The 23,343-nt window shown below is 57.1% G+C and overlaps 1 protein-coding gene across 3 annotated transcripts; it reads right to left on the bottom strand.

Annotated features, from left to right (window-relative positions):
- Positions 1-1,315: 1,315 nt before the first annotated feature.
- On the bottom strand, positions 1,316-19,644 carry MLXIPL (MLX interacting protein like). 3 transcript variants are annotated; one of them, XM_082358557.1, is made up of 17 exons: positions 19,283-19,644; positions 15,350-15,456; positions 11,053-11,135; positions 10,799-10,888; positions 10,457-10,501; positions 9,731-9,932; positions 9,526-9,606; positions 6,374-6,543; positions 4,502-5,030; positions 4,208-4,275; positions 3,982-4,132; positions 3,713-3,825; positions 3,503-3,622; positions 3,211-3,338; positions 3,007-3,130; positions 2,320-2,449; positions 1,316-2,033 (listed from the first exon to the last, which is right to left on the bottom strand). In XM_082358557.1, exons 1-17 carry the CDS (start codon positions 19,579-19,581, stop codon positions 1,915-1,917), a joined length of 2,559 nt encoding a protein of 852 aa, XP_082214683.1. In that variant the 5' UTR covers positions 19,582-19,644; the 3' UTR covers positions 1,316-1,914. The 3 variants fall into 3 exon arrangements, with proteins under 3 accessions (XP_082214683.1, XP_082214684.1, XP_082214682.1); XM_082358558.1 differs by having other exon boundaries at positions 3,982-4,129; XM_082358556.1 differs by having other exon boundaries at positions 3,713-4,132; positions 19,283-19,642.
- Between the last annotated feature and the right edge of the window lie 3,699 nt (positions 19,645-23,343).

Below are 23,343 nucleotides of genomic sequence, written 5' to 3'. Positions count from 1 at the left end.
AATTTACCTTTCAGAGAACCTCTTCAAGCCTTTGTCTGCAGCAGCAAATACCACCTAAAGGCTGGGTACATCTGTCACCTGCACAGTAAAAAGTGGCTAAAAGCAGTAACTCTGAAGTAAGACAGTCTGGGTGGGTACCTCAAAAACTGTGCAAACTTGGGCTAGTTAACCTCTCTATGTCTCAATTTTTCATCTGTAAAGTGGGGACAATAGTAATCGTTACGATAACTCTTCCATTGCGTTATATGCCAGGCACTGTAGTAAGTGCTTTATGTATATTTACTCTTCAATCCTCACCGCAGGCCTATAGAGGTAGGTGTGGAGAGGATTAAGTGGGTGAATATACACAAAGTGCCTAGAATCGTGCTTGGCACATGGTAAACACTAGACGACGGTGCAGTTACTCATGTTATCGTTATTATTGTTCTACATGACTGAGGGAAAGTCAAAGACCCCAGAAGACCGGCTCCTGTTTCTAGCCTGCAAATGTCTCCACAAACGTCTCCAGAGGTTTCCAAGCACGTGAGAGGGCTCAGACTCGCCAGGCCTGAATGTAAGCTCCACGACGAGAGGGGTGCAGCAGTGAACAGATTTCCCAGGGCCAAGACCACAGCTTGGTCCGTGGTAGGCCCTCAGGAAATATTTGTTAAATGAATCAATGAAAGGGAATTCTCCAGTGGTCCAGTGGTTAGGACTTGGCAGTTTCACTGCAGGGGGCACGGGTTCAATTCCTGGTCGGGGAACTAAGATCCCACAAGCTGAGCAGTGCAGCCAAAAAAGAAAATTAAAAAAAGGATCAATAAAAGGATCGACGAAGTATTGGGGCCATTTACCCCAACTTCCCATCTGCAGTATCAGTTCCTTCTAAGACATCCCGACCTGGTGGTCACCCATCCTCTGCTTGCACATCTCACACAGTGAGGCCGTCACTACCCCCTAAGGCAACGTTCTCCTTCTGGATGGTTCGGATGGAAGGCCCTGCCACTTCCACTCTGGGGTGCCGGCTCTGCCCTCCTCCAACATGGAAGGTGGTGAGCCTCTCTGAACCTAACCCCCTGGCCATAGAGGATTTCCAGGCTGAGTGTCTGTCATCTCTCCCTTGACTCCCTGTGGCCTATTCACAACTCAGCCCCCAGAGGGATCCTGTTAAGAAGCTCTGTCTGATCTTCTTTCACCTCCACTCAAAACCCTCCAGGAGCTTCCAGCTCAGAGGACAAGCCAAGGTCCCTTCTTGGCCAGCGAGGCCCTCTATAAGGCCACCTCCCACTGCAAACCGTTCTCTTTCCATCCCAGAGCGAGAAACTCTCACAGTCCCTGACAGTTTCTGTTTTTATTGGTCAAGAATTCTTTACAAAATCCACACACACTCATCCACACACATACCAGGTGCCTCCCCTGGCTTGGCCACCCCCTGCCCTGCTCCCTCCTGGGATCAGACCTTCCTGGCCTCACGCAGGGATACCATCCTGCAGCCCCTCCAGGCTACCAGTGGAGGAGCAGAGAGAAGGAACCTCCTTTTCTCCTTCCCGGCTTAGAAACAGAGGCCTGTGCCTGACCTGTGGGGGGACCAGGTGGGAGTGACAAGGAAGCATCGTCCCCTTCCCTCTTTCAAACTCCCTGAGTTGCCAGCTTAGGCCCCCAAGCGCCACAGCTGCTAAGGCCTTGGGATCCTCTTCTACTTGAAGCTTCCCCGTCCCCATTTTGCAGACTGGAAAATGGAGGTCCAAAGAGGGAGGATGAGCTCCCCAGGTCACAGCGTTGTCGCTATAGTAGAGCAGGGACTGGAACTCAGTTCTTCCTGGCTCCCAGGAGATCAGAAGAAACCCTGCTTGACAGCCGGACCCAGAGCAGGAGGGGCGTGCCCAGGGAGAGCAGCCCCAGGGCAGCTGAGTGAGCAGCATGGTCCGGCCAGCACTATAAAGATTTGCCAAGGGTGCCCTCTGTGACTGCCCGTGTGGCTTGCTCGGGTATACAGTCCGGGTCCGTCAGGATACTGGTAGATGTACTCAGCTGGCGTAGGGAGTTCAGAACAGCTGGGAAAAGAGAGAGAGAGAGGGAGAGACACTTTCTGGGGTCAGGGCCCTACCCTTGGATGCTGAAGACAAAGGGATCGGGGGAGGTACTAGTTAGCAAGACTGTCAGTCAGCCCCTCCTAGGATCTCTGTCTGCAGGTGTCCTGGTGGCCCATCTGGGGGCATGGTGGGGATGGACAAAACCCTAGGCTACAGTGAAGACAGGCTGGACCTGGGGTCTGAGTAGGGTGGAACCCCCTGCCCTGAGGCTTGGACACTCTGCTGAGCAGGCAGGTGGCTCACGTACTTGGTCGGAGAGCAGGCAGGGAGCAGTACTGGTCCAGCCAGGCCAGTGAGGTCTGGCGGAGGCTCTGCAGGCTTGCCGTAGACACCATCCCATTGAAGGACTCGAACAGAGGCCGGATGAGGATGCTGAACTGGACCCGGGTCAAGGAGCAGTTCTGTCATCCAGCTGGTACCCCCACCCATTTCACATGTAGCCCTGACAGCTGGCCACTGTCCAGCCTTGAACCCTGAGGACTCCTACTGTAGCCGCCCTCCCATACACTAAGGCCCTCCCAGCTCTCTGGCTCTCAGGCCCTTTCCCCAGCTCCTCCAGGACCTTCCTTCTGGGCTGGACTATCCCCCATCCCTGGGCTTCCTGCCCTGGCTCAGTCAAGGGCTTGACCAGGTAAGGGAGTGAGAGATTCTATGTCTTCCCACGGGCCCACCCCGGTCATGTTACTCCAAGTACAGGTTCTCCCAAACTGCCCCTGGGACAGGGGGCTCCCCCTCAGTTTCCCTCTGCTCCCAGCCCACCACTGGGTAATGCTGCTGGCCAAGATGCCAGGGGCCTTGAAGGAGGGGGTAGAATCGGAGCCCTTTCCTCTGGGAGCAGCTCTGAGACCCTGCCTGGCCCGGGGAGCGGAGCCTGCATCGGGCCCAGCCTGGTCCGGCTGCAGCGCTCACCCCGCCACTGGCCAAGTGAGGATACTACCCAGAACTTCCAGTTATGCAGCGTGCGGGTCCGGACATAGTCATCGAACATGTCTCGCATTTGGTCGAACCGCTGGTGTGTGATGGGCACTCCCGTAGCAGGCAGCTGCTGCTGGCACAGGCTGGGGGCACGGGGCAGGTCAGGGCGGGGAGTCAGGCCGCAGGCCCCCTGGCCCAGCGCCTGCAGGTCCCCCCCACCCACTTGATGGCGGCATTGAGCTCCTCGATCTGGTCCCGGAGCTGCTGGGCTTCCTCCTGCTTGGCGGCTCGCTCCTGCTGCAGCATGGTGATGTACTCGGCCGTCTTCTGCAGCGTGGTGGCTTTGCTCATCTACAGCAGCACCGTAGGGCTGGGCTCAGGGACTGGGGGTCCCCCACCCTGGGCCCCACTGAGGCACTGGGATGGGAGGAGGCAACCGGGTGTGTGGAGGGCCCTGGGGTGTTCCACAGTGGGGCCCTGCGGCTCGGGGGTGCCAGCCTGGGCTGGAGGCTCACCTTGAGGTTGGGCTGGGTGCTGAGCGTGCTCACCAACCCGTGCAGAGTGTCAAACCCCAGCTTGATGTTGAAGCGCCGCTTCTGCTCCGCAGAGATGTGTGTGATGCGCCGGGTTTCGGTCTGAGGGGGCAGAAAGTGGGGTGAGCCTAGGAGGGGGCGTGGGAGGGCCTGGGGGGAGCAAACAGACCTTAGGGTGAGAAATGGTGCCACCTTGTTGTCCGGATGGCCCCGGCTTAGGACGCGTTGAGGGGAAGAGATGCACACGCTCAGAGTCCCCGGGCCCGGCAGGGAGTTGAGCTCCCCGGACAGCCGCCGCTCACCACCTGTGTCAGAGACAGACAGACCCACAGACAGACCAACACAGGGGAGAGGGTCCCATTGCCCTGTCCCTCTCATCCTGGACCCAGATGTAGTCCCCCCTTCTTCCTTCCCCTCCCTCCCTCCCGCAGAGTTCCCCAATCCCTGCAACCCCTTTTTACCGCTGGGTGCTGGGGGCGAGAGCCGCTCCGCTTTGGGGACAATCAGGGGCCTGGGAGGGGCCAATGTGGCTGGACCCGGAGGTGGTCGGGGCGGTGTAGGGGCCGGGGTCGGGGGAAAGAAGGTGCAGGGGAACTCGGGGACTATCTCCTGCTGGGGTGGAGAAGGGCAGAGAGTCGGGGTGAAGCCCCGGGGTTCACCGCCACCTCCCAGTGCCCGTCATCTTACCGGGGACCCTGGGGACCGGAGGAGGGCGCTGGACACAAGCGCTGGTTCCAGGGCTTGCTCAGGCTTGGCTGTGCACAGACAGAACTGTGAGGGCTGCTGGGGCCCCCATCCCATCATCTCCCAAGACCCCGTCCCTCCGCTCCTCACAGCCCACACCGCTTTTGGGATCAGGGCCCAGGTCCCTCATTCCTTGCCACCCTGCCCTCCGGCTGAGCCTGCCCCTTAGCCTTCACCCTCTAATCCCACAGGCTCCCCGCTCCCGCATCTGGTCTCCATGTCCCCTTCCCAGCTCACCTGCTGTGAGCAGCTGTGCGAGGCAGGGATTGTTGCCCCCAGCAGTGGCAGGGGCCAAGGTGGGGGGGCTGGGCCTCCGCCCCCTGGGGGACTGGGTAGGGGGCTTGCCTCTGGGCCGCGTGCCTTGGGGCACGGTGAAGTGAGGCCCGAACGGGGGCTCCGAATACCCCGAGGGTAGAAGGTCTATGGGGAAGGGGGCGGGGGCAGGGCCTGGACCCAGCGGGGCGGTGGGTGCGAAGGCCGTGGGAGCAGACGGTGGGGACACTCCCGGGGCAGGAGGGACAGGAGGGAAAGAGAATCTGGGAGAGAAGAGAGGCTCTTCCTGCAGCACAGCAGGCAGCGGAGCCACGGGAGGGAAAGGGGGTGGGGCGCAGGGCCCCAGGCCGAGCCCCTCGGCAGGGCTGGGGTATTGGAGGAGGGGTGGGCGTGCGGGAGTGGGTGGGAGCTTGGGCTTGGGGTCTTCAGGAAGGAGGAGATCAGAGCTCAGGAAGGCACTGGAGTCCAGAGGGCCAGGGCAGCTGCTCCGAGCCTGGTTGGGGGACAGAGAGCAGGGGAGAGAGCTAGCCTTTTTGAGGCCTCCCAGGCAGCCTCTTGCCCTGGCTGAGCTCTGGACTGGGCACTGGGAGAGTTGGGAGAAATGGTCCCTGGCCTCAGACACACACCCCAGGAAAATTATAATCTAATGAGGGGAAAGAGGGGAACCCATTTATGCACAAATTAGGCATGAGAAAGAGCGTCAATCTTCCTGCCTGCCCATTCATTCACCAAATAACTTACCAACCCATCCATCCATCCATCCATCCATCCATCCATCCATCCATCCATCCATCCATCCATCCATATCCATCCATCCATCCTCCATCCATTCACCTACCTATGTATTCTCTCATCTATGAGCTAGCTCATCTACCTATATTTCTACCAGCCTACCAGGTATTAACCCATTCACCAATCCATCCAACCACCTATACTTCCTTCACTCACCCACCAACCCATCCATAGTCCGTCCTTCTATCCACCATCTGTATATTCACCAGCCACACATCCATCCACCAGCCCATTTACTGATCCACCAAACTACTTACTCATTTACAAATTCATCCACCAGCCCATCCATCCAACCAACCACTCACCTACCTATATATATACCAACCATGTAAGCATCTACCCCCATCTACAACCCAGCGATCTATTCTCCAACACACCCATCCATCCACACACTCATCCGTTCACTCACTTGCTCAATCATCGGGCAACCATTTACCCAGTGCTGTTAATGTGCTTGAACTGTGCTAAGTATGAGAAGATGCAGTGGTGAGTAAAGCATAGCCCTTCCAGCAAGGAGCTCACAGTCTAGTCAAGGAGAGAGACCTCTTAAACAATGAACTATGCTAGTGCCTGAGAAGTCTGATAACGGAGGGAAAAGGTAACTAACTATCCTAGCATCGTGGGGACAACATCTGAAGTGGGCCTGGGAGTTCCTGAACCAAAATGATAGAGTCACTGCTTCCTAAATGCACATGCTCAGCTTCGGCCTCCATGCTTCCGTTCCTGCTTCTCCTCCCCTCTACTGGTCTCTTCTTCTGCCCAAACCCAAGTCATTCACTAAGGCCCAGAACTCCCCCCTTCTTCCAGGAAGTCTTCCACAAGCAGCCCAGCTCCACGCTCCTCTGTCCTCAGGCTCCCCCCCGCAACCATCTTGTCAGTTCTGCTTCACGAGGGTCTTTCCTCCCCAGCTGAACGGTGCCCTCCTGGAGGGCACAGATGGGGTCTTTCTCCCCCTCCAGTCTCTCTCGATGGACTGAGCATACTCAGGAAGTACCCTGAATACCTCCGGGGTGTGGGCAGGTGAGCTGGGCAGGGTGAGCTCACCTGCAGGCGGTTATGTCCCGAGAGGTGGGTCATGCCCGAGCAGGCAGAGGGCACCTCCGAGCCCAGGATCCCACTGCTGAGGACAGGGTCAGCCATGGGGCCGAAGCTGGGGGGATCCAGGAAGCTTGAAGTTGTAGGCGTCTGTGGGGGGCGGTAGTTGGTGAAGAAATCTGTAATTCAGACACACAGGTGGCAGCTGTCAGGGCTAAGGCCGCGGCTGGAAGCAGCGGGCTGGCCCTGTCCCCAGGCTGGGCTGGCAGTGGGGTGGGGGCCAGCGAGGGAGGGGGGGGCCTTCCACAGAAGATTGTGAAACTGGGAGAGTTTCTGTCTCACTTAGGGGAAGCCACAGCAGAGGCTCTGGTGGGACGGGCCTGAGTGGGAGACAGCAGGGGGATGTGTGGGGATGTCAGTGGGACACCCCAGGAAGCAGCCCTCCCACTGAGCCCCAAAACTGGCTCCTGAGGCCCCCCTTCCCCACCCCCGGCCTGGGAATCCCAGGCCTTGTCTGCTCCTGTTACCAGCTCTGGTGGGGACATGGCGGGGTGGGGTGGTACTAGAGACTACCAGAGAGGGAAAGGGTGGGGTCCAAGGGGAGGAGGTCTAGGATGGGGAAGGGCATCGTGGTGTCAGGAGTTCACGGAGTGAGTTAGGGGTGAGAGGTGTCAGAAGGTCAGTGGGTCTGGGACAATTTGGGTTTGTTGGAAGGTCAATGGATAGGGCTACAAGGACAGAGCTCAGGAGTGTGGGTGAAGGGGCTAAGGGGGGGTCTCAGAACAGGGGTCAGAGGGTGGGCTCAGAGAGGGAGCAGGAGTGAGGGGGTGCTGGAAGGCCTGGAAGAGCTGGCGGGGAGTGGGGCAGCCAGATTGTTTGAGGTGCGGGTTGTGTAAGCCCCAGGCTATTCTGGTTTTGGGAAGCAGCTGCCTGCGGCCTAACCACATCCCGGGCCTGGGCGCCGCCCGCCCGCCCGCTCCCTTCCGGGCACCTTTCTCTGACCCTGAGCAGCCTCCTGTCTGCACCAGCTCCCAAGGCCTCCTGGTCTGGTCAGACGCGACCCCACTGGCCTTGGATGGACCCCAGCCCCCTGGCCAAGACAGGTGGTCAGGCCTTTCCCCCCGGGGGCCCCCTTGAAGGAAACTCAGGAGTGGGATAAGCCTGCATCAAACCTCGAGCCTGACTGGGTCTTATTTGTGCATCTCATGTGACTGGGGGCCCGTGTGTTGCTGGGTGGCCGGCTCTGCATGTGTCAGTCTCACTAGCACCAGTCTGTCTGCCTCCCTGTGTGTCGGTCCCGCTGTCTGGAGCTCTGTCTGAGTCCGTGTGCACCTGCCCTGGTGTGAGGTGCTCAGTGTGTACATGTCTGCCCTGTGCCCACCTCTGTGTGTGTCTGTGTGTCTTTCTCGGCCACAAGGTCAGAAGGGATCTTCTTGCTGTCCTCCTGCCTCCCTTCAACAGAAGGACTGGGTGGTAGAGGGTGAGTGGCCGCCTATCCTCCACCCCAGGCCCCCAGGGACCATGGGCCTCATCACGTAGCCCCAGGATGCTCAGGGCCACAGAGCAGCAAGCCCAGCACAGCCTGAGTCACCATGTCCCCTTACCACGGCGTGTCCCCACCCCACGTTGGCAGAAGGCACTTCCTAGTCCCAGCCACCCACGGAGCCCTCCCAACCTGTCCCCCCCACTGACCTGCCATCCCCTGGCTGAGCCCCTCTCCCGCCCCATGCTTCCCTGAGTGGCCCTCACCCAGCCTCTCCCTGCTCCCTGAGCCCCCTCCACCAAGCCCCCTCCCTCCAGAGGGCTATGGCCCCCCCACTAGGTTTCCTCTCAAGTGAGGAGCTCTTGGGGACCAAGCGGCAGCCCTGGTGCTCCCTGCCCTCCCAGTTCACGGGGCGCTTAAGGCGGCCACACTAGCCCCCTCCCCTGTGTGACCCGCACCCCCTACCGTAGGTTGCCCTCTCTGGCCCCCACTCTGGCAGCCACCCTGTGCTGAGAGAAGTCGCTTCCCAGCCCCGGTCGGTCAGGTTTTGCCCAGAGCCCGGGTTTTGGGGGGAGCGGCTGGGCTCCTACCTGCGGCAGGGGTCTGTGTGCCCAGACGGGGCTGCTGCCCTCCCAGGCTGGTCTGCTCCCAGGGCACTGCCATCAACGCTGCTGTCCCCGCAGCCCCCAGCCCCCACCCAGGCAGGGATGGGGGTGGTTCCTCATTCCCTCGTCCCCGCCCCATAGGCCTCCACCTCTTAACTGACAGGCCCAGGACCCTGCCAGTCAGGAAGGAGTGGAGGGGTCACCCAATCCAAGCCTTTATCCCAGGAACCCCCTTTCTGCGCCCGAGGCCTCAGCTGAGACAGGCTGAGCCTCCATGTCTGACCCCCAGCACGGCTCCGGAGTCCCCTAAGTGTGTGCCTATCAGGAGCAGTCTCCAAGGTCTACAGCTAAGTGAAGAAAGCAATGCGGGAAACAGGCTGCTAGAGAGACAAAAAAGAGACATTTGTCCGCATGTGCTATATAGACATGGTATCTCTGGCGGGACACGAGAAACCAGCGACTGGTGGCCCTGGGGTTCAGGAGAGGGAGCCAGGGCAAAGGATTACTTTAAAGAATGCTTTATAAGATATGATTCCTGGGATTTTCTTAAAAATAACATAGGAGGGGAGAACTGGGTGAGGTCTAGGTGAAATAAGAATGGCCAGGAGTTGATAAATGTTGACACTGGTGAGGATTCCATGAGGGTCAGTGAACTACTCTCTCTCCCTACCTGTGTGTATGCTTGAAATGTTCTTTAATAAATAGTTTTTTTTAATGAATTATATAAATACTAATAAATAGACCCAAACAAAGGAGAGCCATCAAAGTCCCTCTCTCCCCTGAGAGAGTCCCAGCATCTACTGCTCTCCTGGGAACTCCCCAGAGCCTGCAGCTTCAATGCTCCTGGTCCCCTGTCCCCTGCTAGGTACCCTGTCTGGCTTGCTCTCACCTGAGGCCACACCACCTGCATCCCTAGGCCAGACAAAGGGAGACCAGGAAGATCCCTCAGAAATCACCCAGATCATCCGCCCTCCCAGAAGGGCCTGGGACTGGCCTGAGGTCTCAAGCGTACTGGGGCTTTCCTCCCACTGACCCTGACCATCCACTCACCCAGGGGGAGGGGCCTGCCCCACCTGAGATCTCCATGAAGTCATCCAGGCTGGGCTGCAGAGGCGTCAGGTCCGGCTGGATCATGTCAGCGTTGCCGACATAGGCTGGAGGGGGCAGTGGTGGGGTCAGCAGCATCGGGCAGGGCGGAGTGGGGGCACCCATGCCTGGCCATCCTCCCTTGGCTGCCTGGATCCCCTCAGGCCTCCCTTTCCTGGCGCAGCCCCTCACCGTCCTCGGGGGGCAGCTGCAGGGGTGTAGGGCCGGGCTGAGTCATGGTGAAGAGTGTGTCGGAGATGTCGGACAGAAAGCAATCGAGATCCAGAAGCTGCCGCCCGCCGGTCTCCTCCTCTGGGCCCGCCAGCAGGACGGGCACCACGCTGGTGAAAAGCTGCTCGCACCATCGCTCCGGTGGCTGCCACCCCCCTTCCACCTGAGGAGACAGAGCTGTCAGCAGCCCCGGGAGGGCTCCACTGCCCGACTCCTTCCCAGTCTGGAGGCACAGGGGTCTCCCACTGCCCCCTGCCTGGGGGATGAAGTGGTCAGCCATCCAGAGGGCCTCTCTGCAGAGGGCCTTTCAGTCTGCTGCCTGAAAGGCTAGGGTTACCCCACTGGCCTCCAACAGCTCCTCCCAGGAGAGAGGCATCCCAGCAGGGATGGCCTGCTGAAGAGATGAGGGTCCCTTCCTGCCCCTACACTTTTCCCTACCTGGGTCCCCAGTTCTTAGAGCCCTCTGTTCCCCCATGCTTCCCCACCACTTGCTTAGTGAACCAGAAGGCTTGGGGTCTTCCCACCACTGCGCTCCAGTGCTGCCCTTCCCAAGAGGAGAAAAGCTCAATTAATCAACCAGAGGACAGCGGCCACACCCACTCCACTCACGTCCCACCCTCACCCCACCGCCACTGCCTCGCCCACCCAGAGGGAAGCGTCCATTCTCTGGGTCCAGGGAGCACCCACCTGCTTTGGGGCCAGGAGATCCCCTTCCCTGCTGGACTTACGGAGCTGCAGGAACACACAAAGGTGGACACTGGATCCCTTTCCGCTCCTCCATCGCTCCCCGCCAAGGCCTCCCGTACTCACTAGCTCCCCCAGATCAACCGGATCCCTCACTTCCCCTCGGAAGCTCTTTGGCCCTGGGAGGTAAGGAGGTTGCGAGGAGGCCCTGTGGCCACTGGGTGGCGCTGTCGGCCTGGGTCTTAATGGAGGACAGGGTCGGGGTTGGGTTGGGGGAAAGCCCTCCGGGGCTCTTGCAACAGAGGCCGTGGCCAGAGGTCGCAGGGGAAAGGGCCCCCCACTGACCCGCTTCTTGTAGTAGATGCGCCACTTATGGTACTCGCGCATCACCACCTCGATGCGCCGCTTCCAATAATTCCCCTCCAAGACGACGGCCTGAGGAGGGCCGGATAGGGGACTCAGTGCGAGGGGTGGCACTGACCCCACCCCTCACCCAGTCTCCCTCTGGGCCAGCCCCTCCCGCTCAGCATGAGGAGTGATGGGCAGGAGGGGCCTGGCTTGGTGAGGCGGCAGGTGGTTGGTCCCGTGGTCTCAGCTACCTCCGGTTTCCGGTGCTCATCAGCCTCAGGCCCCTGCAGGGGGGTCACGAAGCCACACACGGGGCTTTTCCTCCGCTCCACATCTGAGAGAAGGGTGCCAGGTCAGGGGTGCCCAGCTCCCTCATCTCCCACTCCAAGGGGACTGGGACTCAAGTGCCACACTATGAAATCCTGCCTGGCCTTCCATGCTCTGATTAAGTGCCACCTCCTCCAGGAAGCCTTGCTGCCTGCTCTAGCTCTCCCAGATCTCCTTCTTCTATGCGACCCTGTAAAACAAACCTCCCACACCCCATCTGCCCCCTTGGGAGCCTAGTAGGTGTGCAGGCAATGCTTGCTGAATGGGATTGTTGGGCCACACAAAGTTAATTGCCCCAAGAAGGTCCTGGTCAGGCTGGCGGGCTAGAGGTCCAGAGCCCTGGTCCCCTGCTTCAGGATGCCCAATTCCATCTCAGAGAACCACCGCTGGCCCACTTCAGGCCACCTGCCTGAGCCCTTTCTCTGCTTCCTCCACTCCCATCCCTGTCTTCAACCCTGATCTCTCTCCAGGCTCCTTTTTGGCCTATAAACAAATTCCAGGCTCTCCTTTACCTCTCAAACCTTCCCCTTCCTTTGCTTCCCAACAAGCTAAATTTCTTCCCATCACCCCTTTGCTTTCCTCCCAGACTCTGGCAGACCTGTCACTCACCACATCCACCTCTGCCCTCCCAGCTGCATCGTCACCTCTGGTACCTCAGCATCTGCCCGCACACCCACCCCGCTGGCCCAGCTCCTGAGCTCAAGGCTCTGGCCCTCCCCAGTTCCGTCCTCCGAGACCTTGGCTGCAGGACACCCTCCTCCTCCCTAAGCCCCGGGAACCCCCCCTCTGTTCTCCTACCTCCCTGACCACTTTTCACTGGCCCTTCTGCCAGGCCCACTCCCCCTAACCTCTCTCATCCTGCTCCTTTCCAGTTTCAGACCCATCTTCCAGCTGCCTGGGGAACCTCTACTAGGATGTCTCAAAACACCACTCTCAGATGTTTGGAAACTTCCCTCCCAAGCCCAAGCCTCCTCTGGACTGCCAACAATGCCTCCCAGTCTCCCAGCTCCCCACCGTCTCCCAGTGTCCCCATCTAATCCATGGACTAACCCTCTCAATCCCAAGGGTGGGTGGCATTTCCTCCACCGTCCCCTCCCCTCCATATTCTCACTGTTCCCCCCGGTCTGGTGTCATTTCTCGCCTAGACCTCCCTGACTCCAGCCTCACGCCCTCCAGCCCATCTTCTTGCTGCGGCCAAGTCAATTCTTCCTAAAGGGCAGTACAGGCCTAAACCCCTCCATGGCTCCCTGAACCTCCAGGATAACGCCCACACCCCTTAGCTTGGCTTCCAAGCCCTCCGGGACTGGCCCCACTGCTTCTCCTGCCTTTCCATCGCCTTCATATGCCCCACCTTGAAGCCAGACCCTAACCCCCCACCCCCTGCTCAACAGCCCTCTGGTTTTATTCTACGTGGAATCCCCTTCCCTTCCCTCTGCCTCATCACGTCTGCCCTCCCATCAGGATAGCCTAGGGCTGCCCCTGTTCTAGGAAGCCTTCCCTTTTCTGAAACCCCATGGTCCCATGTGCCTCACTTTCCACCCTGCCTTGACCATTTCTCTACATGCTGGCCTCTCCGTTGGGAGTGAAGGCAGAAGCTGTGCCCTTTAGCCCCAAATCCTTACATCTGGCACAGAGCTTGGCACAAAGCAGTCCTTCAAGACCCTGGGGCTCCCCACGCAGTGACTTTTCCTGGCAGTCCTGACAAAGAGGAATTTAGGGGTGTCCGTGGGGCTCATCCTGCCTCAGCCCACAGCAAAGTTCCTCTGGGACAATTGACACAGAGGAGGGGGGACCACCTGAACATGAAATTTATTGGGACCTTCAGCATCACTTACAAAGTTCTGTCCTAAAGGACGTTCTCCAAGACTATTCCTATGGGATTGGGGGTAGGGGTTATCCTGGTTGTGAACATAGCTTGGACAGAAAACAAAGGGATGGGCCCTTGGCTGCGTGGACTCCTGGGGGTTAGAGCAAGGAGGATCTCGGAGTATCTGTTCCTGGCTTCCTAGTTGAGGATATGAGCACCAGGAAAGACTGGGCTTGCCCAGGGCCCCCAGAGAGTCAGCGCTGAGCAGGCCTGGTCAGGCTCTGCCCTCCCCCACTTGGCAACCCTGTGCTCTGGACAGAAGGGCAGGGATCACGTGGCTTCCTAGGGCTGGGACATGCTTTATTTAACAATGATAAGTTCATCCATTCATGCAGCCTCCTAGGCCCTTGCACCTATGCTGGGACAGATGCTGGGACAGGGGATCCATGAATGAATCGGGGATGAATCGCCCAGCTTAGTGGGAGAGACAAGGAAAGCACACACATCACATGAGCTAAAGCAAGGTGGAGAGTCAGCTCATGAGAGGTGCTCTGGGATATCAGAGGAAATCAAGATGACTTGCGGGTGTGGAAAAGGAAGGGCTCTTGGAGGCCAGGAGCCTGCCGAAAGGGCGGGGGTGTGTGGGGGGGGGGCCAGGCAGCCCTCCAGCAATCCCACTCCTCCCCCTTTCCTGACACCCCCCTTCAAACCTTCCGTGTTCAGGGAGGAGGAGTCCTGACATTTGTTAGAGGCCTGCTGTTGCTATTATCACAATAATAGTAATAAATCCCAGCAGCTCACCTTCAGGGAGCCCTTGTGTGTTTCAGGCCCTGTGCTGAGATACGGACCATCTACCTCGCTGAAAACTCACAGCAAACCTCAGCAATAGGATCTATTATGATTCCCACTTTACAGATGAGCAAGCACCAACTGGGGGAGGCTAGGGACTTTCCCAAGGTCACACAGCTAGGGTGTGCTAGAACTTGACTCAACCTCCCTCTGACTTAGAACTTGGGGTCCTTCCATCAACTTGTGCCACAAGCTGGCTGAGGACGCCTGGGTGGCATCAGAAATTTCTTCTGCAGAGAGAAGGGTCTGCACCCCATCCAGCTTTGAGGGGAAAGGGTAGAGGGTGAAAACTCGGGGTGGGAGAGTTAGAGACACCTTCTCCCCCTGGCCTATCAGCTTCCTGGTTTAGGCAGGGCCCGTCCTTAACATTCTCAGGCGAGGGCTGGAAGCCAGCCAGCCGGGAGCAGTGGAAGAAGCGCTGGGCTGAGTTGGAGAGCCCTGAACTCACAGCCAGTCATAGCTCTGCTCCTTTTATGCTCAGTGACCCTGAGTAAGTCACTCGCCTTCTGGGTCTCACTTGCTCGTCCATAAAATGGGGATAATAAAACCTATCTCCCAGGGTTGCTAGGAAGCCTTAAATAAGATGATTTAGGAAAGTGCCGGGCACATAGATGAATAGAAACCAAAAACAAACAAAACAAAAGAAACCACTTCTTTTCTCTGCTTGAATGGAATCCAGTGGGGCCACTACAGAGAATACCACGTGTGGTCCCTCCTACGCTGTGTGTTCCCAACTCAGCGCAGCCTTTGATCCTACAGGAGGACCTTACTGAGCTGGACAAGGTCCAGCACAGGGCAAGGTACAGCACAGGTCTCTCAGCCTCTGCTACCCTGCCATGGGGCATAGGTGGGTTTTGTATCCCCAAATGAATGACTGTGACCTCCTCAAGGGTACAGCGGATTCAACCATCGTTTATTAAGCACCAACTTTGTGCCAGCCCTGTTCATACCCATTATCCCCATGCCAGCCATCAAAGTTAGGACTCTTGGCCTCATTTTATAGATGAAAAAATGGGTTCAGAGAGGTTAGACAACTTGCCTGCAGTCACACAGCCAGCAAGGGGCAGAGACAGGGTGGGAAACCAGCTCTAGGTGACTCCAAGGCCAGAGTCCCTTCCACATGGCCTCTCTGGGCCCCCTCCCCCCCAATCTCCATGGTGGGGAACCTAAGGACGTCAATGGAAGGCTGGTGGAGACCCACCAGGATCTGAGTTTCCCCTTTGCAAAGTGGTGCGATTGGCCCGGATAGTATTGAACGCCTCTTTCTACCCTGGCACTTGAGGCACCTGACTACACTAATGGGATGCAGAATGGGCCTTGAACTGTTCCCCAAATCTCAGCTCACTTTAGGACTTCCGAAGGGTGACCCCTGCTGTGTCCAACTTCACAGTGGAGAGCGCCCTTTGGGGCACATCCCCCAAGACCCTCTGGGTTTAGAAGCTGTTGAGGGGTCCTGATGCTGGGGACCTGGCCTCCCCCAAAGCTCTCTGTGGCTGCTGGCCCTGAGGGTTTCCGGGGCAGCCCCTTCGTCAGCCCTCCTGCTGGGGCCTGTGGTGCCCACTCACACTGGATATACCAGGCCCTCCAGATGGCGTTGTTGAGGCGGATCTTGTCCCGGCACAGCAGCTTGAGGCCTTTGAAATTCTTCCACTTGGGAGAAACCAGCTTGCCACTGTCAGAGGGAGAGGGCTGGGTCAGGGGGGGCGTGGAGAAAGGGGATGGTTGGAGGGGGCTGTCTCCATTTTCTTCCCGTGCACGAGGCACTCATCTATGGTGGGCAACTTGAGGGACACCCCTCCCAAATCCTGCCCCTCACTCTAATCTGCCTGAAATGCCTACCCTGAGAGGCAGACCTTTAAAATACTCTCCAGGTCCCCACTTGGGGCCTCTGTGTTCTTTGGTGAGACCTGCTGAAATCTGTTTATCAGCTCAGGTGTCAGAAAGACAATGCCCATTGGCCTCACAGGCATTTATGTCATAGGCTGGCTAAGGAGGGTTTTCGCCTGTTTCTTACTTAAGGAAACTGAGGGTCAAGAAACGAAGGGGACATGCCCAAGGTCACGTGACATGATGGAGACTCATTCAGGACCTGTGGCTTTTTCTCCACCAGTCTCACTGGCCCCCTTAGGCCTAGGGGATGGGTAAGGTTTGTCTGAGTAGAGACGGAGCCTCTTCACCAGAGGCAGCCTCCAAGCAGCCAGCCACTGCCTTTTCACTGCCCTTCTGGTGTCTGCCCAGCCCAGAATCCCAGGATGGCAATCTGGACTCACCTGGAAGGTGCGCCCCTTCCCAGGGGTGTGCGCAAGACAATAGCCACCAGGGCCCGCCCAAAGGAAGGCAGCTAGGATGGTGGAGTGATGGGCAGGGGGCACCTTGACCCTAACCCTGACCCCTGACTCTAACCCTAGTAGTCAATCAAATCCATGAGACGGAAGGGCTCTACCAGGTGAGGGGCTTGACTCTCAGGGTCCTGTTGGGCACAGGCCAAGTCTGCCACCCCCGGGGAGCTGACCTAGGAGGCCAAGATGTTCAGGGTCTTAGACCCCTGCTGGTCCCTCCCTCTTCCCTCCCCCCTCGCTCCTCATGGTTCACAAGCTGGGGTTATGCATGAGTCCCCTCTGGCCCGGCTTCTCCAACCCTTGCTCACATGGAAGGCTGAGGCCCCAAGGCTTAGTCTTTCAGAACGCCAGGCCTGCTCTCTCCGGGGCCCTCTCCCAGTTCCTGGGGGTGAGGGGCAGGTGGGTGGCAGTCTGGCTCCTGCAGCCCCTTGAGTGCATGGGTCACTGGGTCTCCTCTACTCTCTGGTCTCCAAGCTCCTGTGTTTGCTTTGGGGTTGGGGGGGACTGCTACCCCCGGGCACAACAGGCCTCATTACCCAAATAGAGTACATGGCCCAAGCACCCAGGCCCGCTGGCTGGCCCCTTTCCCTCCTAAGTCAGATAAACACCATCTGTCTAGTAGGGAGACATGGAGTAGGGGCACTCTGATACCTCCTGGGCCAGCTTCTTCTGTGGCACCTGGGGGGACTCCTGAGTTTGTTGCCCCAGCCTGTATCCCAGCAACCTCCCAGCCCACTCTGATCACCCAGCACCCTACCCCCAGCCTGCCTGCCCTCCCTCCTCCATTTCCCTGCTGAGGCTACAGCGTTTGTGGCCAGGCAGGGCTGGGGGAGGTGAGACAGTGACATCCACGCCCAGAAGGAAAGAATTTGGTCTGTGCTGGGCCTGTTGGCTGGGAGGGGAGGAGAGGGGCCCAGCCTGGAGCCAAAAGCCTGTGACCAGGGTTCAAGGGATTCTTATTGACCAACAGAAATTCTGGGAATCTTGGGGATGGAATGGGGAAAACTCAGAACACCCCCCCTCCCCCGCCCACACACACATATCTACCTTGTGGAAATTTCCCTGGAAATTTCCTTAGAGTCCTGCTTGCTCCCCCTCACTCCTGAGGCCATTCTTTCCATAGCTAGCCAGCTCTGACCATGAACAAGTGTTTTCTTGGAACTTCCAGAACCTGCCTCCCTGAGGGTTCCACCCGCAGAACCATGGGACACGGACCCCCTCCCAGTGGAGCAGTCGTCTCTCTGCCCATGCAGCCCCGCTGAGGGTGAAAGCTGGCCAGACGTCTGCAGGCTGTCCTCCGGGTCAAGCTGGCCAGTTCTTCCTGGCACCTCTGGACTCCTTGCCTTGCTGTCCCTGCCCATCTCCTTACTCTCTTGGGATACCCCGGCTTCCACAATCCTTTCCCCTCCAAGGAACCCCCACAATTAAGGGTCTTTAAGGGCTAAAACACTGTCCCAGTCTGAGCCTCAGTTTTTTCCTCTATGGGGGAACTCAAAGACTCCTCTGATACCGAGCCACTACCATCCCTGGCACTTAGGACCCCACCGGGGCGGGCCACAGAGGTTGAATATTCTGGGTGTTTAGGGAGGAAGCCCAGCGCTGTCTACCCCAGCTGCCCCTGAATGGGGTCACATCAGCTTCCAGTCAGCCTCCTAGTGTGGGCGGTTCTTGGAGTGTGCTCTGCCCCCTGCCTTGCCATTTCCCCTGAACCTCCTCCCCTTTTGGTCACTGTGGTCTGGGACAGGGGCGTGAGCCAGTCCAGGCAGAGCAGTGTGTAATGTAAAGCAGAAAGCTTAAGTTGGGAATGGATGGGAAAAGGGGGACCCTGGGGGAGCCTGGGGAGCAGGGGTGCCCGAATCTGGTGTACCATGACCTTAGACGCCCTGTCCCAGGAGGTCCCCTGATGTCCGAGGAGGGGAGGGAGGAAAGGGACGGGAATTTGAACTTTCCACACAGGTCTGGTGCTCTGGATGATCAGATTGCAACACGACCTGGGCCCGGGGCCAGAGCCTGTGGGCCAAGGTTACAAAGCATCCAGCCAATGGAGTCGAGGCTGGGCGCCACAGTGGGGGGTGGGCAACACTCTCCAGCAATCCCCACCCCAGCTCTCGATCCCAGTCAGAGCAAGTGCAGGTCTGCGGCCAGCGGTTCTCAGAAGAGGAGGAGGCGCCGCAGAGGAAGAGGAATATTTACACAGAGAAAAGATCAAGGCTGGCCGATCCCCCTTTCTCCCCTACGGTTCTCGGTTGATAATTTATCCTGGTCCCTCCGCTCCGGGGAACTTTGCTCTCCGGGGCACTGAGCCAGGACCCCGGTTCGCGCCCTCCCCTGGGACACAGGCGTGGAGCTGGGGCCGGGCGCGGCCGGCCTGCTCTGCGACGCGCCAAGCAGGGGTCCCAGGCAACATGAGGCGCTCAGCCTCGCGTGGCGACCCGGGTGGGCGAGGCCAGGCCTCCCGGGGACCAGCCCTGCGCGGCCTGCAACATCCCCTGCCGGACCACGGCTGGGGAACTAAGAGCTGCGCCCCTCTGGGCCGGCCGGGGCACCCTCCTCCCGCCACCCTCGACCTAGCAGGTCAAGAACAGGTGTCCCGGCAATTGAGGGGTGCAGGGTGGACGAGAGACTGGGTTTCAGTCGACGTTGGCTATGAATTGGGACAACCATGGGCGCGAGGTGTATCGCGAGGGTGCAAGAATAGAGCGGGCCTGGACGGGGGCTGCCGCGTTGGGAGCGGAAGGCTGCAGGTTGTCCGGTGGAGTGGCCCCCGGAGTGGAGGGTGGGGATGTTAGGATGGCCTAGAGTCCTGGGAGCGCAAGGGATGCCCTGAGGGCATTCTTTGGGGGCAGAGGGGTCGGGACGGGGGAGAGAGGCCCGCGGTGGGCCTATGGAGGTCGAGGTGGAGAGCAGGAGATCCCAGCCTTAGGGAAGGGGTCTTGGTGGTGAGGAATGGGAACCAGGAGGCGCGCAAGCATGTCGAGGCCAGTGGGCTGGGCCAGGGTCAGAGGACGCTCCGGGCTGGGGAGAGGAGGGTATCCAGGATGTGGCTGGAGTCTCTGAGAGCAGCCGGGACCAAGGCTGGGGGCCGGGTGGGGTGTCCGGGGCCCCAGCGCGCGGTCCCGCCATGGAGGGCCGAGGCCGTCGGCCCCGAAGCCCCCTCACCTGTAGGCCAGGCTCATGCACTCGAAGAGGCGGGTGAGTGTGGGGTCGATGCTGCGCGGCCCGAAGTCGGCGAGCCCCAGGGGTCCCTCCTGGTCGCGCCGCCGGGTCAGCGAGTCGCTGTGCGGCGATGACACCATGAAGTGACCGCTGTGGATGACCTGCGAGCGGAGTAGCCCGCCTGCGCTGCGCCGGGTACTTGGGTCCTCCGAGTCTGTGTCTGAGTCCGAATCCGGGCTGGGGACGACCCGCGGGCCCTGCAAGCCCGCGACCAGACCCGCCAGCGCTCCGGCCGTGGCCATAGCCGCCGCCGCCTCGCCTGGGGCTAGGTGCAGCTGCCCGCGCAGCCCTTGGGGCCAGGCCGGCTTATTAGCATAGCCCCGCCCTCCAACCCCGATAGGTCGCTCGAGGGGGCGGAGCCTCGTGGCGTGCGGGAGTGGACGGGGCTGGCTTAAATTAGCATAATCAATGCTCCAGGTGTGAGAACGCTGGCCTGGAGCTCCCGCGGGTCTAGAGTTTGGAAGAGGAGGAGGTCCCTATCTCCCCTCCCGTCTTTCCTTAGGGAGAGGGCCCTCCTTAAGTGGCCCTTTTGGGATCCTTGTCACAGTGGATTTCCCTTATGTGCCCGTCTGACTTCTCCCCTGGCCTCCAGGCCCTGAGGCAGAACTGTGTCCTAGAGTATCTGAGCCCCCATGCTGGGCACCCAGGGACTTGGGGAACGCACTGTGGAGGTAAGAGTAGGAAGCAGGGCCTCCTCTCCCTTGGCGCCTCCTAGCTTCAGGGGCCCTGGCTTAAGCAGACACCTGAATTGATCCTGCTCTGCCACTAATTCCATGAATGACCCTGGGCAAGTCTCTGTCTTACTGGGGATCTGTCTCTCTGTAAAATGGGGAATTTGGGGCTTCCCTGGTGGCGCAGTGGTTGAGAATCTGCCTGCCAATGCAGGGGACACGGGTTCGAGCCCTGGTCTGGGAAGATCCCACATGCCACGGAGCGACTAGGCCCGTGAGCCACAATTACTGAGCCTGCGCGTCTGGAGCCTGTGCTCCGCAACAAGAGAGGCCGCGATAGTGAGAGGCCCGCGCACCGCGATTAAGAGTGGCCCCCGCTTGCCACAACTAGAGAAAGCCCTCGCACAGAAACAAAGACCCAACACAGCCATAAATAAATAAATTTAAAAAAAAAATGGGGAAGCTGAATTCAGTGATTTCTTAGGGTCCTGCAACTTGAACCACCCTTGGTTCTAAGTCCCTGCTATCAGCATTCCAGCTCACCTCCCATGCTCCTCAGGCCTCGTGTGCCCAGGAGGAAATCTCAGAGTTGTGTTCTGCGGTTCAGAAGACTTTCCCTTGAGCTGGTTCTCAGTAGGGTGGATTATCTCCCTCACCCCTTGCCCTAACCCTCCACAGGCATCTGCACCCCATTTCTGCCCTCCTGAGGGCCTGATAATACCTTTGGAGGCCTAAGCACTGAAAAGACAATCCCTCTGCACATAATTCAAAACAAAACAACACTACAATAAATAAAAGGAAGTCCAAGATAAACAAGGACCTATCATATAGCACGGGGAACTATATTCAGTATCTTGTAATGACCTATAATAGAAAAGGATCCGAAAAGAATATATATTATATATATATGAAAATATATATATATATAAAGAATATATATATAAAAAATGGAATCACTTAGCTGTACACCTAACAAACTAACACAACACTGTAAATCAACTATACTTCAATTAAAAAAAAATGACACAAAAAATACAAAACAGTTACCCAAATGAATTTTGAAAAAAAATAAACTCACTTATCTGAATAAAAAAAGGAAGTCCACAAATTCTAATTTCTCCCATGATGACATCTTCAATTTTAAAAATACGTATATCAATTACTAAATTTTAAAAAGTGTTCTGGGACTTCCCTGGTGGTGCAGTGGTTAAGAATCCGCCTGCCAATGCAGGGGACATGGGTTCAATCCCTGCTCCGGGAAGATCCCACATGTGGCGGAGCAACTAAGCCCGTGTGTCACAACTACTGAGCCTGCACTCTAGAGCCCACGAGCCACAGCTACTGAGCCCACGCGCCACAACTAGTGAAGCCCGCGCGCCTAGAGCCCGTGCTCCACAACAAAAGAAGCCACCGCAATGAGAAGGCTGCGCACCGCAATGAAGAGTAGCTCCTGCTCACCGCAACTAGAGAAAGCCTGTGCACAGCAACGAAGATCCAACGCAGCCAATAAATAAATAAATAAATAAATAAATAAATAAATAAATAAGTGTTCTAAATGCCTCAACCTTCCTGAGGCCTTGAATGTGTGCTTCATTCGCTTTGTCTAGCATCCCCCAACCTATCTGTATGGCCATTTAAGGGAGTATGTATTCCTCATTCCAGGCACTGTGTCCAACACTTTTGAACCATCATCTCTGTATGCTACTGAAGTAAGTGTTGTTAGTTTCATATTACAGTTGAAGAGACAGGCTCAGAGAGGGGAAGCAGTTGCTCAAGGTCCCCAGCTGAGAAAAGGCAGAGCCAGATCTGACTTGGAAGTCCTGGTTCCTACACCTATGAGGCTGCCACTCTCCACGGACCGAGGGCATAGCCAGTTCAGAGTGTCCTTGCCCAGATGACAGTGCAGACTTGCTTGCGCTAGCCCAGGTCACCCCTTCGCTCCTTTCCCATTTGGCCTGTATCACCCAGTGTTTATAACCTCTCGCTACAGACAAGTCTTTTTCACAGCTGTGGAGATGTAGGATGGGGTCTTGACTGGGGTGTAAAGACGTGGCCGTCCCAGAGGTCCTGCCTGACACCAAACCCTCCCTGTCTCCCAGCCTTAGTTCTCAGGATTGCTCCCCCAGACTGCCCTTCGACGTCAGGAAAGCTTACCCATCCTAGATGGACCCTAGATGCCACTTCCTCCTCTGGCATCTTGTTCAGATACAACTGTAATTTCATTCTGCCCTGCGTTCACATGCACTTACCTCTCTTCCCACTAGATGGCAAATTCCCTGAAAGCAAGAATCACATCTTACTTCTCTCAATGGACCATCCTCCTCTCAAGTGCAAATGGGTATTTGTTGAATGAATGAGTTTATATTATATCTACTAAGTGTGCTCTACCTATCCATCTGTCTATCTGTCTGTCTATCTATCTATCTATCCATCTATCCATCCATCCATCCACATACACACACATAGATAACATTTATTAAGTGCACATTATGTGCCTGTCCCAGTGCTAGGTATTTCACTTTTGCGAAAGTTGAAACATATAGAAAAGCAAAGATTTGGTACTTTTAATATCCATAGAGATGGAAAGTAGATTAGCAGCTGACAGGGGTTGAGACTAGCTGGGTGTGGGAAAATGAGTAATGATTACAAGGGGTATGGGGTTTCTTTTTGGGGTGATGAAAATGTTCTAGAATTACATAGTGGTGATGTTTGCACAACTTTGTGAAATACTAAAAGCCAGTGAAAAGGGGTAAATTTGATAATAAGTGTATTATATCTCAGTAAAAAAAATTAGGCATTTAATATATTATTTCACTTATATTTCACTGATAATCCTCCCCGTGTGTGTGTGCGGGTGTGTTCGTATTTTTATTGCCATTTTACGGAAGGGGAAACTGAGGAAGGGAAGTGATTCAGAGGGTTGTTGTGAGAATTAACTATAAATAGTTAATGTTTATGGAGTCTAACCTGCTCAGTCTAGGTAATCTTCCTAACAGCCCCATGACTTTCAACCCATTTTGTAGACAAGGAAACAGGCTTTGCTGAAGGTCACAAGGTAAAAAGAGAATGGGAGGGACTTCCCTGATGGTTTAGTGGTTAAGACGCCGCACTTCCACTGCAGGGGAACTTGGGTTCGATCCCTGGTCAGGGAACTAAGATCTCACATGCCACGTGGTACGGCCAAAAAACATAAATAAATAAAATAAAAATTTAAAAAAAGAGAATGGGATTCAAACCCAGGCAATCTGATGGAAGCCTGCCTTACAAATACCTACTTTCTCAAATTAAAAGGACTAGCAATTGTTTGTGAGGATGTGGTGTGCACAGAACCCC

Source organism: Balaenoptera borealis (genome assembly GCF_965194805.1).
Source record: "Balaenoptera borealis genome assembly, chromosome: 16".
Taxonomy (NCBI): domain Eukaryota; kingdom Metazoa; phylum Chordata; class Mammalia; order Artiodactyla; family Balaenopteridae; genus Balaenoptera; species Balaenoptera borealis.
The sequence above is the reverse complement of the archived record's forward strand: the minus strand, read 5'-3'. Positions and strand labels throughout refer to the sequence as shown.

Excerpts from the sequence above, each read along its gene's own strand:
- MLXIPL (XM_082358556.1), bottom strand. The coding sequence starts at position 19,581 with ATGGCCACGGCCGGAGCGCTGGCGGGTCTGGTCGCGGGCTTGCAGGGC. Across the intron at positions 9,607-9,730 it reads GCAGCTGCCCCCCGAGGACG|CCTATGTCGGCAACGCTGAC; the intron begins GTGAGGGGCTGC and ends TGCCCCCTCCAG. Across the intron at positions 3,131-3,210 it reads GAGCTCAATGCCGCCATCAA|CCTGTGCCAGCAGCAGCTGC; the intron begins GTGGGTGGGGGG and ends CCGTGCCCCCAG.